Source organism: Halteromyces radiatus, assembly GCF_025201355.1.
Source record: "Halteromyces radiatus strain CBS 162.75 chromosome Unknown BX664scaffold_4, whole genome shotgun sequence".
Taxonomy (NCBI): Eukaryota; Fungi; Mucoromycota; class Mucoromycetes; order Mucorales; family Cunninghamellaceae; genus Halteromyces; species Halteromyces radiatus.
The window spans coordinates 1641154-1660732 of NW_026251690.1; the positions used below are offsets into that span (position 1 = coordinate 1641154).

Below are 19579 nucleotides of genomic sequence, written 5' to 3' on the forward strand. Positions count from 1 at the left end.
TTTTTTTGTAGAGAAAGGTTTTCAGAAGTTGATCTGGAAAAAAAAGGGGTGTTATTCGCCAGTCAATTCACGATATAAATCGATTTTCAAAATATTGATTACTGCATTAACATCTCTACTACGGCATTACGTCTATAATAATGCAATATGTGATAAAAAAAAAAAATGAGGATTGGTTCAGCAACTCAAGTCTAAGTTAAAAAAAAATGATATCATATTGAGGTTGAGACACATACATATGCTTCTTCTTTTTTTTTTTTTTTTTTTTTTTTATGATGACTCGATGATGATGATAGTTGTATTAGGATGAAACTGGAATAAAACAAACAATCCTCATTGTTTAATTATGCCTTTAAAACAAAACAAAATAGAACACTCAAATTTACTTGGTATCGAATGCTCTTTTTTTTTTTTTGTCTTTCTAATTTACTTATCGTGTTCTCGTCTCCTTGTCTTAATTTAGTTGTCTCATTTTATCTTGAAAAATGTCTGATAAAAACATCAAACTATTCACACCATCTCTCTCCCCTAGACGCAAATTATCATAATGATGATAATAATGAATACATTATTACAAATGTACTCCTATTTATTCGGAAGACATTTTTTTTTTTTAAAAAAAAATAAGCTAAGGAAAATCATTCATAATAAAAAATCAAGAAACAATATTATATTTATTAATAAGATGTTCTTTTTGATGATGGGAAAAAAATGTACATTTCTATCAGTATGAAGGAATATATGATGGGAAGGAGAAGGGAAATAATGATAAGGAGAATAATGATGATGATAATTTATCGAAAGAGAAGGAAAGAGGATATGTAAAAGAAACAAAAAACTATACTAAAAAAAAAGAAAAAGAATGTTTACGAAGAAGAAACAGCAGATGATGAAGAGGTCGTAGTAGTAGTAGAGGAGGGTTTGGAAGGAGCAATATAACCAGCACCTACCACTGGCTTGGCACCACGTTCAACGACTTCAGTTTTGACGGGAATCTTGTTGCTAACCAAACGGAAGGCTTCCTTGGCGATTTCCTTACGCATGCCACTGATTTCAAAGATGATCCGGTTGATAGGTACACGACATGCCCAGTAATCAAAAGTCCCTTTACCTTTTCCCATACGTACTTCATTACCTTTACTAGTAACAGGAATATCTGGAAACACACGCATCCACATACGTGAACCTTTCACAGTCTTGATCTTGCGTCGCAAAGTATTGTGTACTGCTGTCAATTGTCGAGCTGTCAAACGAGCACCTTCTTTGATTCGTAAACCATAATCACCGAATTCTACAGTGGTACCCTTGACTGAGCCACCAATAGGTAGAGGGATCTTGCCTTTATGTGCTTTGCGATACTTTGTACGTCGTGGAGAAAAGTTGGATGCTTGTCGTATCGTCATCATCAATGCTCCAGGTCGTTGTTGTTGCATAATAGAAGTTGTTGGCATCATCTTATTGGCAAGAGTAGCTCCAGCTGTCATAGTAGCATTCCATACTCGAGTCTTGTATAAATTGAACATGGTATGTTATATATAAGAAAAAGAAAAAGAAAAAGGAAAGAAAAAAAAACAAAACAACCTTAAGGTCAGATTTTTTTTTGTGCCCCCCTCCTTTTCCCCCATTGTTTTCATTGCCCGCTCTTTTCCTTTTTTTTTTCATCTCTTTGACTCCTTCCCTTGTGGCTGAGGGGCACCATTTCGATATTGAACTTGATAATCTTCATTCAATAATCATTATTCATTCACTATCAAAGATTATTTATCATTCAATCAATGTTTGTCACCCATCATTTGTCCGTTATCATCTACCATTCAAAATCCATCATCAACTATTTATTATACATCATTGACGTTTTCGCCCGTCATCAGTTCCTACTTTTTTTTTTTGTTCACCCATCATCAACTTGAACCCCTTACCTTTCATTCATTATCAAACATACTATATTATCGTCACAAGTCATCTAGAGGATTAAACGATATTATCATAGAAATCATCATAATAAGAATAAAAAAGAAAAAGAATTACAATATCATGTACCATTGTAAATGTGAATACAATATTCCACATCTTGCTCAAGCAGCCAACGTTCATCATGAATGGGCTAGAGTTTAAACATCCGCACCAATGATATTGATTGTTGTTTGAAACGTCTTTTTGGCCCCGTCTCTTTTACTCTTCAAACAGTTCCTTTTCCTTCCTTCTTCTATCTTCCTTTTTCTTTTTCTATTTTTTTTTTTTTTTTATCGAAACAACTCTATCACAATGGTAAGATGGAGACGAAAAAAAGAAAGCAGAATGATATTTCTTCTTTTCATATGAAAGAGAAAATAGGACATAAAATGAAGATACTCATTTTCATCTCTATACTGCAATGATATTATCTATAACAATGAATAGGCTACCTCTAATTCTCAAGGTATCAATACCCTTTTGGAAGCTGAACGCGAAGCTGCCAAGATTGTTCAAAAATCCAAGCAACGTAAGTGACCATGATGTGTATGATGAAAAAAAAAAAAAGAGAACAGTGGTGTTATATGATGACAATATTCTACCTTGGATTTGTGTGTGTTGTGTTTGAAAGAAAGGATAATATATATGAAAAATACCAACTTTCCAAACCATTTTTTTTTTCTTTTTGCAAAGACCGTATTCAACGTTTAAAAGATGCTCGTACAGAAGCAGCCAAGGAAATCGAACAACTCAAGGCTGAAAAGAACGCTGAATATCAAAACTTTGTTGCTCAAGTAAGTGTGAAAAAAAAAAGAGGAAGAGAACATCATATATCTATGTTATTTATATGTTTTTGTATTGAAGCATTCTGGTGAATCTGATCAAAGTTTGACCAAGGTGGATGAAGAAACTCAAGCCAAAATTGCAGAAATCCAAGCAGCTGCTGCACAAAACAAAGAGAAAGCTATTCAAAAGTTACTGGAAGCCATCACCAAAGTGGAAGTCAAGCCTCATATCAATGCTCGAGCTTAAAGTTGAACTTTTTTAGTTTTATTTTATTGTTATATCATCATTTTTCTTTTATGCCATTGTATTGATTGGATATTCCCCTATACTTTCCACCTTTGTCTTTTGATTTTTGATTTTTTTTATATATCTTCCCCATCCGTTTTCCCTTTTTTTTTTTTACTTTTGATTGTCTTCGAAATAAAAAAATATATATTATATACATATATCTGTATTGATGATGCAGTAAAGTGAAATAAAATAAAAAAAGGTTGTTTTGTTGCGGTATGCATAAAGTGGTATTTTATTGAAAATTGGTCGATGTCATAAAATAAGGGGAATGAACCATGGGAAAAAAAAATATGTGTCTGTGAAGAAATAAAAAAAAAAAAAAAGGTACATATACAATGCTTGAAAAAACTATATAAGGAATAAGCTAGACTAAGATAAAAAAAAAAAAAAAACTTTGTAGAGAATAATATATATATATATATATATATAAAGAGGAGGGATCATAAAAAAAAAGGGCAGTATACTATATAAAGAGGAGAAGTATATGAAGGAGAGGGGTTGGGTTGTAATAAAAAAGGTAATAAAACGAATAAAAAAATAAACATATACACATAAATTTGAATTTGTAAACTAATATAAATATATAACGAAGGTAAAAAGAATAAGAAGAAAGACATCTGATTATCCTTGATCCATTCAATTTAATAACAAATCATCAGGTCCCTTGAGTAGACTAACCATATAAGAGGCAGATAAGACACTAAGGAATCGACACCATTGCCAACCCGAGTTGCATAAATTGTGAATATAAGGAGAGGAGGGCCCATGCGCTACTGTTGATTGGGATACATAAGAATCATTTCCCTTTTCGTTAATATGAGTCCATTGTCGATCATAGTGTTGTTCTTCTTCCAATAAAGGTGCTTCCATGGGTTGTTGACAAAGATCTGGATGATCCAATAAAAACGTCATCTCTTGAAAGAATTGTTCGTTGTATACATCATCATCATTATCTTCATTGACTTTTCTTGCCACTGTATCCAGTTGATCTATAAAGTCCATTGCTTCGTCCAGTACTCTTTGTTGATGTTGATTCAAGGCATCGGTATCCATAGGATGATAAGGTGGTAACATGGTGTCGGTAAACATACTGGAATCACTGATATTGCTATGAGGATAATTGGATTGAGAATATAAATCAAGATTTTTCAATGATCTATTGTTTCCATAAGGGTAAGGATGATCATAATCGGCGTCCTGATGATTTATCGATGGCCATATAATCGAAGATGCTTGAGTGGCGGCTGTGGTTGAGGATTTATACTGATCATAACGATGTTGCGTTGGCGTAAGAGATATACTGGCAATGGAAAGATCAGCTAAAACATCATCTTTATCTTCTTGTTCAATCATTTGTCGATGTTGATGTCGTTGTCGATGTTGCTTAATACGCATTCGTCTTTTGTAACGATGAATTCGATTCCATTGTTGTTCTACCGTTGATTTTGTAGTGTTACCAAACGCATGATCATCTTCCATATTAATGTCATTTAGATCATCATCGCTACTGGTGAATTCACTGACACTAGTGGCACTACTAACGGGCTTGCTAAATAAGGATGAGATCATTGATAAAGAAGATAGTCGTGACATGTTCATCGTCTTTGATTGTTGATCATCATCATCATCATCATCATCGTCGTCGTCGTCGTTATTATCAACATCATAATGATGAATATAATTATAATCAAGATGTTGATTGTTGATATTTTCATGATGCAAACCGTTATCATCGGACAGATTTCCATTTTTGGTTGTCGTACAGACTGATGGCATCCATTGTTGTAACATAGTTTGATGTAACTTGATTTGTTGTTCCAAAAGATCCATTTGTTGATGTTGTTGATGAATATCATATTGTGCTAAACGTCGAGTTGTCACCATAGCTATAGAGATTTGTCCAGAAAGATATTTTGAGTATGATTCCATTTCCGTCACATTGGACATCATATCCAAGAGTTGTTCTTCCAATTGTCTTCGTCGTAACCTAGTGGTTGCTTGTTGAATAAGATCGTTCTTTTTCATTATAATGTCATCATCATTGTTCATCATTGTGGTCGGGGTATTTCTCTAGTAAGTTGAAAAAAAAAGAAAACAAAAAGAAGTGTGAGTATTCCCCGCCCCTGGAATCCTTTTTCCATCATCCCCTTATTTTTTTTTTCTTGTTGCCCTCATACCCCAAAAAATTTTGATTCTTCAGTCTATACTTTTTTGTGTCTCTTTTCTTATTCGTTCCCTTCTCCTCCTTTTTTTTTTTTATTATTATTATTTTTCCTTTCTTCATCATAGTTGTTTCCCCAACAGCTTCTACTAAAATTCATTTATATTTACCTGATCGTTTTCGAATAACAAGATAATAAGTGTTCTTTGGTGATAAAGAAATGGTGTAAAATCGAGTGTCGTATGATCAATGAGTAATAACGGTAATAATGATAAAATAATAATATAAAAAAAATAAACAACAATAAAAATATATATATAAAAGATATATAAAAAAAAAAGTGAATAAAAACTGAAAGAAATGCACAAAAAGGAAAAAACGTCCGGCAGATATCTTTATTATAATCTTGGCAGGCAACAATGACCCAATGTTCCAATACAATGCATATTCAATCACCGACTTGCAGGTTCAGTGTATATATAAAAAAAAATGTCAAAAAAAGTTTGGGGTACAAAAAAAAAAAAAAAAAAAAAAGCCATGCTATTGATGGATCATCACTTTTTATATACATTGACCACGAGTTTCTTATTTATTTGTTTTTCATCTTTCCATCTATATTTCCATCATCTAAACCCCAATCATCTTTCATCATTCTTCAAGATTAGATTCAATACAATTTTATTTCAATAGATAAAAAAAAAACTAACTAAACATTTGGTCCCTTCTTATGCCTTTTGAGCAGCATTCCTATATAGAAATCAAAAAGTTAAATTAACATATTTCCCGTCTCTATATATATATATATATATTTATACTCATCTTGACTTACATGTCATCCAAAGCTTGTTTGTAGGTTTTGTTGATTTCATGTCGTTTTAACTTTTGAGCAGCTGTCATTAATCCCTATAAAAAGCAAAAAAGAAGCATTGTCAATTTCCTTTTTATTTATTTATTTATTTCCCCACAAAATAAAATGTCATCACTTACATTGGTAGATGTCCATTCTTCGTGACATAAGTAAACATTGCAGATCAATTCTGCTGGTTTCAATTGTGCCTTCTTTGCTTGTGCTAATAGTTGATCCAATACCAATTTGCGAACTTGTTCATTTTGACACAAATCTTCAAATGAAGCATTAGCTACTTCCAATTCTTGCGTTTTGGCCAATTTTCGTAATTGAGATTCAACAGGTACCACAAGTGCAACAGGTTTAGGTCGAAGAGAATCACCATAAACACATACATTGGAAACGCCCATAACGGTCTTATAAACAGATTCCAGTTTTTCCAAAGCAATATATTCACCATTACTGAGCTTGACCAGATTCTTGATACGATCAATCACAGACAATGTACCATCTTCATTCCATTCACCAACATCCCCCGTTCGTAACCAACCATCTTCTGTAATGGTTTCCTTGGTTAATTTTTCTTGCTTATAATACCCGCGGCAGATAGATGGTCCACGAACCCACACTTCACCTTGAGGCTTGGGTTGATTTGTAGATAAATAATTGGCTTCAGGTACATCTACCAATTTGATTTCAGTACAGGGTACAGGTAAACCAACGTGACCATAACCGAAATATTCCTACAAAAAATGATAATAAAAGATCATCCGTCAGTCTCGAAGATCTACCATTGTCCAATTCTTTTTTTTTTCTTAAACTTACAGGACTCATAATACATGCCATACCACAACCTAATCAATTAATAAATAATAAAAACGTGTTAATAATGACAATATATTTTAATTTCGGTATCATTAATAACATACTTTCAGTCCTATTGAATTCAAATAAAAGGAAAAGATAATATAAAAAAACAAAATATCGATGAATATCATAGTTTATAGATCAATCTGTTTTTTTTTTCTCTTGCAAACTTACATGCCATAACCACCAAGAATAGGAGCCAATGCAGATGATAAGAATTCTTGAGTTTCCAATGCCAAAGGAGCACCACCACTCAATCCAAAACGTAAACGACCTCCTACTTGTTCCTTGACCTTACTAAACACCAAACGATCAATCCATCCAGTGGGTAAGTGACGCTTCATCAACCAGGATTTTGTAGAAAGAGCATGTTGGAACATGGCTTGAGCTGTAGGACTAGCTTTGGAGACGTTACCAACAACACCTTTACGAATAGATTCCCATACTTGAGGCACACCAGTCATAATGGATGGTTTGAATTCTTTGATATCACCTTGACAGTTTCGTACAGAAGCGTCAGTTAATGTACGTGGACTACCATATCCCAAAGTCATTCCAAGGAAAAGAGCTAATGATTCCACCAAGAATTCGAGCACGTGAGCTAAAGGTAAGTATGCCATGATGGTATCATCTGGGCGGAAATGATGTCCAAGATAAGTGTTGACACCAGCAACTATGAAAAAAAAAAAAGAATAATGTAAATGAATATAAGAGTCAAACAATAGTCAGCAATATATATATAACTTACTTGCAGCGACCAGATTGGAATGTTCAAGCATGACACCTTTGGGATTACCAGTAGAACCTGAGGTATACCTAATCAATGATAATAAAATTGAAAAAAGAGAAGAGAAAGGGAGAGAGAAAAAAGTTATAGTTAATACCAAAAGAAGAAAAGTAGGTTTAACCAACAAAAAAATAAAAAAAGATACTAACATAATACAGGCCAAGTCTTCACTAACAGGTTTGACGGGTTCCTTGGGATTGGCTTCACCAATAGCAACGAGTTCGTTCACGGTATAAACTGTAGCAAGTTCAGAAACCTTTTCCAATACTTCTTTCTTTGCTTCACCAGTATAAATAACAATTGGTTTGGTGGTACACTTGGGTAAAATGGAGAGAACCACAGGAAGTAAGTCAGAAGAAGTAAATACAGCTTCAGCTCCAGTTTCATTCATAGAGTGGAGTAATCCTTCTTCACCTAAAGTATCATAAGCCGTCACGATGGTAATGTTTTGAGTGAAAGCACCATAAGCCATATACATCCATTCCGCACTATATTCAAAGATAAAAAAAAAAGAAAAAAAAATTAAAAAAAAAAAAGAAAAGATAAGAAAAGAAAAGGAAAGTAAAAAAAAAAAAAAGTGGGATTCAAAAAAAAGGGATAGATTTGTTACCTTGTAGGAGCGAAAATTTCTATCTTTGATTTAGGTTTCAGGCCCAAATGAGAGAGACCATTACCAATGGTATGTACCTTGGTAGACATTTCAGTATAAGAAACATAGGTATAAGGAGAAAGTTGAAAATAATTCCAAGTTTTCTTTTGTTTTGTTTCAACACCATCAATAATCTTAGTTACTTCTTTTTCTTCCTGGATCATCTTTTCGAGAGTACGATAACCTAAGGCAGAGTGATTTGGACGTTTCGTAACGCTATATTGTAAAACATCATACAAGGTTTCAACATGAGGTGCAGGGAAACGTGATAAATTATCTTGTGCTAAAACGGATCTACGAATAGCACCTTCACCTTGTTCTGGGGTACTAATAGTGACAGACATGATATGATTTTTAAATGATATAGATATATATATAAAAAGAAAAACAGTAAAAAAAAGAACAAAGAGAAAAAAAAAAAGAAATCAGAAACCTATCCAATTCTATTTTTATAGTTCGCTGACCTTTTTTTTTTTTTTCTTCTATTTCCCGCCTTTTTACCTTTCTCATCATTAGACGCGGGTGGGCCTATTGATTTCGAATTTAAAGCATCACATGCACTGCATCTTTCACTTTCCGCGTGCAGCAATTTTTTTCTTTTAGACTATGAACTACTTCCAAAGATAGATTTTTCGCACTTGCTTTCTATTGTTCATTACAAAGATCAATAGGATGACCTTTTGTTTATATACACATGGGAATATTTATACTGAATTTCTAATCATCTTATGGATAACGATTTACTTTTCTTTTTCTTTTTCCTTTTTCCGGTTGATACTCAGCGTTACATTTACGTAAATGTCCTCTTTCATTTTATTTTTATTTTTTATTTATTTTTATACTCAGAGAGAGAAAAAAAAAAGGCTTACGAAGATCACGGTTAAAAGTTTGATCCATCAAATTAATCTTTTATTTAACCAAGGAAAATTTTCCATCATCATCATAATAATATATCATTCATCATCATCATCATCATGGTAACCGGACATTCAAACATGATAAGATTAATATTGGATGGATTTATGATTGGACGAGAAATGTTAAGGGGGATGATGATGAAAGAGAAATCAAAAAGAAGTTGAACAACAATAAAAAAAAAAAAAAAAAAGCTCTAAATAAAAAATGTAAAGAATGGGAAAAAAAAAAGATATGATGGGAAAAAAAAATACTTTCTGCATTTTCTTATTTTGGGTAAAACTCAACCTGTCAAACTCATTCAAGAGGTTTATGCGTCATTTGGTAAATTAAAAAAATCATTCATTTTGTAAACAAGGGATGACTAGCAACAGCGTGCAGGTTTCATCATGATTGTCACATCACTTTAAACTGCGCCTACTATGTGTGTGTTTTTTTCTACTTTTCGATTCTGTCTTGTTTTCATTTTGGCGGGAAAATGCTGTTGATTCGATGGTTTGACTTTATGGTTTCGCTATTTATTTATTTATTTACTCAAGAATGCCTTTTTATTTTGAATATTCCCATTCATCGTTTCTTTTTCCTATCTCTTTCTCTCTTTTTTTTTTTCTTCTCTTTCTCTCTCTCTTTTTTTTTTATCCTCTTTCCTTTTTTTTTTTAATTTTATTTTTTAATACTTCATCTTCAGTATTGTTATGGAAACCAATCATCCCTATTTTCAATACACAGACTCATCCGATGGTTATATGGAATGGGTCAATCCTTCATTTCCATCATCATTCTCGGCGCCTTGTCTATCCGATCACTCTTCTTCCTTACCATCATCATCCATGAATGTAAATAATAATGATTTTTTCAACGAGGAATTCATGCAGTACCTACATCAATACCCATATTCCTCTGATATTACATATTCTCATCAATATCCACAACAACGTTCACCTATGGACGATGATGACGATGACGATGATGATGATAGTTTAGATTGTTCTATCGCCACTCCACATCAATTCTTTTTTCCTACATTTGAACAAATGAAAGAGAACTCGACAATTACTCCATATCAGCAACAATCTTTCGATAATTCCAAAAATATATCAATCCCACCTTCATCATCATCAATAAGAACATCATCTACTGGTACGAGCTGGCCATCGACTATTTTAGAGGATTATGCTTCCACATTAGTAATTCCACGTAGTTATGTCAGTCTGAGCGTAAGTCAAAAAAAAAAAAAGAATACATATATATTCAACTGGTATCAAAAAAAAAAAAAAATACTAAACCTAAATTTTAGGATGTCAATGCATTTGTGGCAAAAGCGGATTCTATTAAACATTCTGCATCTATACATCAATCGATCACTACATTTAATAAAGAAGACTATCCGTCATCACCCTCATTAGCATCACCATCATGGGACGACATCAATGCTATGCCACCTTTACCTTTCCGATCATCATCTCCAACATCATCATCACCATCACCATCATCCATGTTATATCAAGACAAATTGATGATCAAGATCCCAAAACATCACTCAACTCCAGCCATCGCTACTTATACATCCTTATCATCACCCACGCTTATGCCATCCACATCATCATCATCATCATCATCCTCTTCATCTGGTGATTCTTATTCCGCTGAAGAGTCAGATCAAGATATGCAATATGTACTAAAGAAATCAAATGACGGCTATGAAATGGACCTAGAATATGATGATGATGATGATGATGACGAAGAAGAGGAAGAAGAAGAAGATGATGATGAAGATGAAAATAGTGATGATGATTACGAATATATCCGTCTTCCTGCTATACCAACCTCCATGAGATCATCCTCCACCTATTTATCCAAGTCATTGAATCGTCATCGTGCCATGAACAAGACCAATAATAAGCGTCATCATCATAGTAGTAGTACCAAAGTATTAAAATCAAAATCTTTTGTTGTGAAAAAAGGGCGTAATGTCGATAAGGCTTGCAATCACTGTAAACGATCGCATTTACGATGTGATAATATGAGACCTTGTCAACGATGTACTGCCACCGGTAAGTCAGGATGTAAAGATGTTCAACATAAACCACGTGGTAGACCAAAACTTCATAAAAAGTAGATAATAAAAATATATATATATATATTGTTCATAAATCAAAATATCCCAAAAAAAAAAAATGTCTCCTTCATTGTCCATAAAAGGCTTTTTCTCCTCTTATGTCTCTCTGTGGATACTAGGCAACTCCGCGCGAGTGGTTGTGGTTTCAGTCACAAAAGTGCTCAAAAGGAAAAAAAAAGTTTTTTTTTTTCTTTCTTTCTTTTTTTTTTTTCTTTCTCTTTTATATATTCATACAATGTCTCAAGATACTGCAGCCACTCAAGCCAAAATCCTCAAACAAGTAGAATTCTATTTTGGTGATAGCAATTTACCTTATGACAAATTTTTGTGGAACAAGACCAAGGAAAATGATGGTTGTAAGTTATATATTTGTTTTTGTGGCGACGTGTAAAAGAAAAAAAAATGAAGGGAGACGTGTCCAATGGGAAAATATGTACTTTTATGACAACATTGAATTGAACAGAAACAATACCTTTTTTTTTTAATAGGGGTTGATATTCAAACTATTGCAGATTTCAAGAAAATGAAAATGATCTGTAATGATCTTGAAACTATCGTGGCTGCTCTCAAGGAAGGACCCTCTGATTTGCTTGAAGTGAACGATAAGAAACAAGTGCGAAGAAAAACCGAAGTAGAAAAACAAGATCATACTGGCAGATCTATCTATGCTGTAAATATGAAAAAATGGTTTTAGTTTGTAGCTATTCACTAACATGCATTCTCTCTCTCTTTTTCAAAATAGAAATCCTTTGCTGTTGAAAACCCTACAGAAGATGGTGCTGCTGATCTTTTGAAACTTCAAGATGATATTGAGGCATTCTTTGAAAAATATGGCAAAGTTTTATCGGTTCGTATGCGTAAAGATGATAAAGCGCAATTTAAGGGAAGTGTCTTTGTTGAATTCTCCACTCCTGAAGAAGCCAAAAAGGTCGCTGAAATGGAATTGGAATACAAAAACAACAAATTAGAAATCATGACAAAGTAAGTTTCATCACAATGTTTGATTGGAATTATTAATGATTGATTCTTATATATATATAGACTTGCATACTTGGAAAAGAAAAAAGAACAATACAAGGATGCTCCTCGTGCCCAACATAAGAAGAAATCATTCAATGCATTCTTTGAACAATCCTCTAAACAACAAAAAGGCAAGAAAAACACCAAGAACAACAATGCCAAGCGCGATCGTGAAACTGATGCTGCCGATGCTGATGAAAAGGACGATGTCAAGCGTCAACGGGCAGACGAAGAATAGACAATTTTTGTTTTTTTTTTTTTTGATCTATATATTGATTCTTCCCACCTACATATAATTTAGCATTGAATTTATACTTTTTCTTTTTATCTATACATACTTCATTGATTACTTACTCATGTTATATATTTCTGTCTCAATAAAAATCTGATTACATTCGTATCTTACTGATGATGATGTAGATATGTGATGATGGATAATATGTGATGATGGATGATGTTCAGTGCGACACCGCCTGAGATAAACATGTATCGTTGTATACTTTTGTAACTCGCTTCAAAGTCACCATCACCGTATCAAATTTGGAGTGAATGTAAATGAAAGCATTTTCTTTCACTTGATTTAATGATATTTTATATTTTACCTTGCCACTTCATGTGTAATGAACACCAGGATATTTCATCGATTTTTTGAAAAATTGCTGGATGATCCCTCGACAATTATTTTTTACAGCCAAAATTTAGCTGCGGAATTCCAAATCTTTGGCTGTAAAAATCCAAAATTTTCAAAAAAAAGAAAAAAAAAAAAGAATTGAACCCACAGCTCTAATCACCCTTCAGATCCATTTTTAAGCTTAATCTACCGCAACATTAATAAAAGATGTGTATATTATATATGATTACTTCTTTTGTTAGTGGATCAAAAAGACAGCTTGTCAATAATATGTAGAAAATCCCAGAAAAAGGTCATCTGACAACTAATGTCACTCTAAAAAGAAATCTTCAAATCCATACTTCAGTTTTGAATCTCCAACCATATGTATAATACTGGTAAAACATATGTGTATCATTTATGGCTATCTTTTTTATTCATATATCAAAACATATTTACCGCCAAAAATGTTGTGTTAAAATATAAAAAAAATTGAAAAAAGGGAGGAAAAAGTATGGTATTTGCTTCCGAGTCATAAGCCTGGTTAAAACTTTTTAGCGAGACTCTAATCTGAGGGTAGGCTTGGACCCAAGCAAATGCGCCCCTGCTTTGATCTCGAGTTTTTTTTTCTTTTTTTTTTTTTTTTTTTTTTTTTTTTTTTTGAGAGAGAGAGAATTGGTTGGAAGGTCGATCAGTTCTCCCAAATCGGAATTAGAATGTATTAATGACACGATGAGAGAAGTCATTGATAAATGAATGGTATGATGTACGATATTTGAAGATTTATAATGATAATAGGATGATGAATGATAAGAAAAGGAATGTAATGGATGGAGAATGAACAAAAGTTTTCCATCAGGATGTCAAATGAGCCAATGAAAAGGAACTTTGAAATTATCAAAAAAAAAAAAAAAAATACAAAGAAGTATATGAGTTTATTTTACTTTTTTGCTTCAAGTAATACAGATTAAGAAAGAGGCATCAGAAAATGAGATAATGGGAAATATTGATTTTTGTTTATGAATGATAATATTATATAATGATTGTTGATAATGATGATTTTATGAAAGATCAACTGTAAAAAAAAAACATCAACCTTATTTTATATCGTTTCAAATTCTGTCAAATTTTTTTCTTAAAGCATAAAAAAAAAAAAAAAAAAAAAAAGCGTAGTCTTGACCCCTGTCCCAAAATGGAAATGACTGGTTGAGAGTCAAACGAAAAATTCCACGTGAGCATATTATATCACGAGGTTACAAACTCAAAGCTTTTCTCCTCCTTAACTTTTCCAACATGTTTTTCCGTTCTCTTCCCTACCTTTCTTTCAGACCTTTTGTATTTTTATTAGGACGTCATCTTATTACTTTGAAGATAGACGCCAAAGTATGCCTCAAAAAAAACAACTAGAGTGAATTTTTCCGCCACTTTCTTTTTTTCTTCTTCTTCTTTTTACTTCTTTTTATTGTTTATTTCATTATTTTACAACACCACGACTATATGAACCAACAAGATCCTCTAGCGTCTACGAATTCAATCACAAAGTCTAATACTTATCGACCTTCCTATTGGACTCCCACTATTATTCTTCAAAACGATCCTCCTTCAACAACTTCCGATTATCAACATTATCAAAATGATTCCAAACGAAGGCGTACACATCCAGCTACTGAATGCTCAAGCATGATACCCCAAAATACAAGCCCAGTATGTGCATCCACGACCAAGGTAGGTATACTTCAAATAATATAATAAAAGAAAAAGTGTATTTATGTGTATACTCTGACCATTTCTCTTGTATTTTTTTTTTTTTTTTTTTTTTTTTTTTTTTAGAGCGGCTACGATTCCTTACCATCAAGTAACTGCCATTCACCTTCACCACCATTTGCTAATCTGAATATCAATCAAAGTCCATTTACGACTACTCCAACAAACTCACCTTTACAATGGCAACCTCACCATCTCATTCGATCTCAATCTATGACAGGACTTCCATCTTTAATGGCAACCTCAACGACAACATCTCATCCTGATCCTCTGTACATACAGTCACGCGGTCATTCTCCCATGCAGTCTATGATTGATCTAACTTTGGATGAACAACCATATCATCATCAACAACAATTACCGTCTATAACAACACTGAATGATCAAAAAAGTACTTTACATCGTCCTTATCCAAGATCCATGCCTATTCAGCATCAAAATAACAATACAAGTTCATATGGATTGCAATCATTTTATAATCCTGATATATCAAGGCCATTTAGCTCCAATAGCAGCTATCATTTACCTCTTTCACACTTCCAACAGGTACCTGCCACCAGCATAGTTACACAACCGTCTGTGGTGGAACCATCACAACAAGAAGAACGATCTGATGTGATGTTAATGGAGAACAACAACAACAATAATAATAATAGTAATAATAACAATGGAATCGATATATCTACTACGACTTCTGCAAATGATAATATGCATGATGATGATGACGACGATGATGATGTGATTATAGATGAAGAAATGACAAATCGAAATATATGTATTGGTATGCTCAAGTCCGATGTAGTTACAAAGGATCCATTGTTTCTGGTCAAGGATGAATTATTTGAACCTGTATTGATGAGAATGGAAGGATATCGACAAAATAATTATTGTAAGGAGTCATTCATTGGAGGAAAAAGGATATAGATAAGAATCATCTGACCTTTTTTTTTTTTGTACTAGCGTTTACCATAACAAGCAAGAAGAATCCTACTAAATTTGTAAGTCCAAAAAAAAAAAAAAGGCTCTACGAAAAGAAAGCAAATTCCAATAAACACTTCTTTTTGTTTTTGTATATATGATTATCGTAGTACGGTTGGGTTCCTTTTGATGATACCAGTATTCTTGGACCCATTGCTGAAAGACAAATGGTGTGGTGGGACACAGTGATTCCAAGGAATAAGGCCAATATGACTCGTACACCTTTATACATCATTTTATACTGTCGACCGAATGTATATGATAAATTATGTCAATACCTCTTCAAATGGAAATTAGATTTACAAGATCCACCTTTTTTCAATCCAGCCTGTCGGTATAGCAATCCCAAATTTAGCAAAAACAATCTTATTCCACAACAAGAACAACAGCGAGAGTCGTTTACCACTACTGGAACAATGTATCATAGTAATAGCAGCAACAACAATGATAGTAATTCTTATTTGGGTCAAGCGAAACGGGGAATCACTCAATTATTGGAATCCATACCAAGTCATCGACAAGGCGACAAGGGTAATAGACCAATTGTGATTAATGATGAAGAAGGTGACGCGACGTACAAGGACGATAATGATGAACCACAAAATGAAATAAAAGAGGATGATTTGAATATGAAGGGATTAACAATCACATTACTACCACATCAATTGGAAGGTATTAGGTGGATGATGGATAGAGAAGAAAACGAATCAAGTTCTGGTGGCATCTTGGCTGATGTAAGTTTTGAATAGAATCAAAAAATTCCTTCTTCAAAATATATATAGATATATTGATTTTTGATTTATTTTTTATTATTTTACATCAAAGGATGTAAGGATAGATTTGAATAGATGATATCGAAAAGTTGAAGATTTTATATTTACTGGAAGGATACTTTTTTTTTTTTTTTGGTATAGATGGGATTGGGAAAAACAATACAAACAATAGGATTGGTGACAAGTACATTGGAAAATACAGAAAAACGGGAAAACAAGACATTGATTGTAGCACCTTTGGCATTGATTCAACAATGGGCAAGGGAATTTGAAATGAAAACAACTCCTGGTAATATCAAGGTACTCATTCATCATGGTGGCGATCGAACTAAAAATCACAGGGATTTTGATGATTATGATGTGGTGGTGACAACTTATCAAATTGTGGCTTCTGATCTTGAATTATCTGGTACTGGGAAGAAACGGGGAAGACAACAACAACAACAACAACAACCAATAGTCATCGGAGAGGATGCGTCCATGATAGAAACTATAGATGATGGGACGAATTTTGAAAGTGATGTCAGTGCTTCCAGTAGTCGGTTGGCATCTCCAGCTCCTTCATCATCCGCTGGACAGCAACAAAGGTATTCTGAAGATGATGATGATAAGGACAATAAAGTCTCAACTCTTGATTGCGGTCCACTTTTTCAAGTTCAATGGTATCGCGTTGTATTGGGTAAGGAGTCCAAAAAAAAAAAAAAATAGAATGGGACCGATATCATAGATGTTTCAGAGACTCATTTTTTTTTTTTTTATTATTTCACAGATGAAGCTCAACAGATCAAGAATCACAAGACCAGGTCATCCATTGCTTGCAGCAAGTTGATATCCAGCAAAAGATGGTGCTTGACGGGAACTCCTATTCAAAATCGTGTGGATGAACTTTATAGTTTGTTACGATTTCTACGGATTCAACCCCTTTGTGAACTGGCAACATTTCGACATACGATCTCGGGACCTATTCAAAGCGGTAAAGTGGATATTGCTCTAGGACGATTGAAAGCGATTTTGATGGTGATCATGTTAAGACGAACAAAACAAATCTTGAATGCGACTTCGTCAGCTTCTTCTTCATCTTCTCCAAAGGTACCTACATCGTCCTCTTCTGCATCTTCTCCACCACCTACAACAACAACCAACAGCTCTGGATCATCTACGCCTACTGAAACATCATCGTCTTTGGTGTTTGGACTTCCTTGCCGACAGAAAGAAGATATATTATTGGAATTCTCATCAAATGAACGTGCTTTATATGATGTATTAATTAGAAAGACAAAATCAACAGTGGAAAGATTAGTTCAAAGTGGAAAAGGTACTCGGAATTATATGAATATGCTTTGTATGTTACTAAGATTACGTCAAGGTAAAAACAAAAAAAAAAAAAGGAAAGAAATTATATTGATTCAATGATTTTTTTCTTTTTAGCATGTAATCACCCCGATCTTGTTTTAAGATCACTTTCGAATGATGAAGATATCATGGCATTTGCTTCAGCTGAAAATTCGAGTACAACAACATCATCATCCAAACGGGAAACAAGTGAAGCAGCTATGCAACGTTTACTGATGGCACAAATGGCAGCGGACCTTGGATGGTCAGGTGTAGGTCAAGTAGGTCAATCTGTATTTGATAAAAGTTCTTCGAAACATCAATGTGAACTATGTGGAAGGTAAATATAAAATAGAAAAGGGGAACTTTCTTTATTTTCCAGGAGAGAAAAAAAAAAGGTCTGACTTTTTTTTTTTAATATATAGACCAGTGATTGTTATGGATTCTGAAGAAACTTGTGGCAATAACAATAATAACATGACAAATACACCTCCATATTGTGTCAACTGTACAAATCAAATCAAACTTTATACCAACAAAGCAACATCAACAATAAGCATGAATTCAGCTTCTACAAAGATCAACAAGATGTTGGAAATATTGGAAGAAACAAGACAACATTATCCAAATGAAAAAACAATTATTTTTTCTCAATTTAGTTCCATGTTGGATTTGATGGAAAAACCTTTACAAGGCTTAGGCTTCAAGTTTTGTCGATGTAAGTGAACTATTTTTGGATTGGGAAAACAAAAATATATACTGATTCAGTCTTTTATCTATATGTTTAGATGATGGATCAATGGCGAATCATGCTCGAGAGAAGAGTTTACATGTTCTTAGAACAGATCCAGAATGTCGAGTGATGTTGATATCATTGAAATGTGGATCACTTGGGTAAGTTAACCAATTAAAAAAAAAAAAAAAAGAAACAATGTCCGATTGACCCCAATTTTATGCTATAGGTTAAATCTTACTGCTGCCAATCGTGTTATATTGATGGATATATGGTGGAATCCTGCTGTAGAAGGTAAGAAGACGAAAGTTCCAAAAAAGAAGAGAAATGATCATGATCTTTAACTTTAAAAAACTTTTTTATTCTTTTAGATCAAGCCATTGATAGAGTTCATCGGATTGGACAAAAATTACCGGTGTATGTTACTCGATTATTGATTGATAGAACCATAGAACAAAAGATCATCAAATTACAAGAACACAAGGTAACAAAAAAAAAACATGACAGGATCGGGTCAGCAACTTACCTTTTTTTTTTTTTTGGACTGTCAGGCGAGAATTGCTAAAGGTGCATTGGGCGATCATATGACTGGTACTAATAAACTTACTACTCAAGAACTTTTGGCTTTATTTGACCTTTGATGTTACTATAGTTTTTTTTTTCTATTATTATATTTATATACAATAAAGAAAAACAAAATATTTTACTTCTAGATGATATAGTTTGATTTTTGAATTTATGCCAAATAGTATAGTAGTTTTTTTTTTTGGAATGGGGTGGTATTTTGATGCTCAGATGAAAGAACGAAAAAGGAATCTAAGGGATATTTTTGGACAAGTCTGTAGAAAGATTCAATGGAAGGCCATTGATGGTGTTCATATTGTGTTACCCGAAAAGAAGGGTCATCCTTACTCTCCAAAAAAGATCGACGAGAACTTCTTTTTTTTAATGAAAAATGGTTTATCCTTTTTCTTTTCATTTGATATAGTCTTTT

The 19579-nt window shown here is 33.2% G+C and overlaps 7 protein-coding genes across 7 annotated transcripts; 4 read left to right on the forward strand and 3 right to left on the reverse strand.

Annotated features, from left to right (window-relative positions):
* Positions 1–648: 648 nt before the first annotated feature.
* BX664DRAFT_332683 (ribosomal protein L16p/L10e-domain-containing protein) lies at positions 649–1572 on the reverse strand. The gene has a single exon (XM_051545373.1). The coding sequence runs from the start codon at positions 1521–1523 to the stop codon at positions 867–869; it is 657 nt and encodes a 218-aa protein (XP_051400148.1). The 5' UTR covers positions 1524–1572; the 3' UTR covers positions 649–866.
* Positions 1573–2224: 652 nt separating this feature from the next.
* Positions 2225–3185, forward strand: BX664DRAFT_332685 (G subunit of V-type ATPase). The gene is made up of 4 exons (XM_051545374.1): positions 2225–2268; positions 2401–2482; positions 2647–2747; positions 2818–3185. Exons 1-4 carry the CDS (start codon positions 2266–2268, stop codon positions 2983–2985), a joined length of 354 nt encoding a protein of 117 aa, XP_051400149.1. The 5' UTR covers positions 2225–2265; the 3' UTR covers positions 2986–3185.
* A 278-nt stretch (positions 3186–3463) lies between these two features.
* On the reverse strand, positions 3464–5532 carry BX664DRAFT_332687 (uncharacterized protein; the record flags this gene model as incomplete). The annotated part of the gene is made up of 2 exons (XM_051545375.1): positions 5362–5532; positions 3464–5100 (listed from the first exon to the last, which is right to left on the reverse strand). A coding segment is annotated over exon 2 (1411 nt), but the record flags the coding sequence as incomplete, so codon positions are not given.
* A 320-nt stretch (positions 5533–5852) lies between these two features.
* On the reverse strand, positions 5853–8770 carry BX664DRAFT_332692 (uncharacterized protein). Its single transcript, XM_051545376.1, has 9 exons — positions 8303–8770; positions 7842–8180; positions 7654–7721; positions 7080–7578; positions 6968–6975; positions 6864–6892; positions 6179–6781; positions 6021–6094; positions 5853–5938 (listed from the first exon to the last, which is right to left on the reverse strand). The coding sequence occupies exons 1-9, from the start codon at positions 8683–8685 to the stop codon at positions 5917–5919; spliced, it is 2025 nt and encodes a 674-aa protein (XP_051400151.1). The 5' UTR covers positions 8686–8770; the 3' UTR covers positions 5853–5916.
* Positions 8771–9220: 450 nt separating this feature from the next.
* Positions 9221–11375, forward strand: BX664DRAFT_385816 (uncharacterized protein; the record flags this gene model as incomplete). The annotated part of the gene is made up of 4 exons (XM_051549278.1): positions 9221–9380; positions 9945–10092; positions 10300–10473; positions 10554–11375. Exons 1-4 carry the CDS (start codon positions 9316–9318, stop codon positions 11373–11375), a joined length of 1209 nt encoding a protein of 402 aa, XP_051400152.1. The 5' UTR covers positions 9221–9315.
* A 235-nt stretch (positions 11376–11610) lies between these two features.
* Positions 11611–12633, forward strand: BX664DRAFT_263924 (uncharacterized protein; the record flags this gene model as incomplete). The annotated part of the gene is made up of 4 exons (XM_051540792.1): positions 11611–11728; positions 11864–12045; positions 12118–12356; positions 12417–12633. 4 exons carry the CDS (start codon positions 11611–11613, stop codon positions 12631–12633), a joined length of 756 nt encoding a protein of 251 aa, XP_051400153.1.
* Positions 12634–15511: 2878 nt separating this feature from the next.
* Positions 15512–19297, forward strand: BX664DRAFT_332702 (SNF2 family N-terminal domain-containing protein). Its single transcript, XM_051545377.1, is given in 12 exon segments — positions 15512–15658; positions 15730–15767; positions 15858–16482; positions 16493–16494; positions 16662–17199; positions 17290–17886; positions 17949–18192; positions 18278–18570; positions 18641–18746; positions 18815–18879; positions 18957–19069; positions 19137–19297. The coding sequence occupies 12 exon segments, from the start codon at positions 15526–15528 to the stop codon at positions 19224–19226; spliced, it is 2844 nt and encodes a 947-aa protein (XP_051400154.1). The 5' UTR covers positions 15512–15525; the 3' UTR covers positions 19227–19297.
* The last annotated feature ends 282 nt before the right edge of the window (positions 19298–19579 follow it).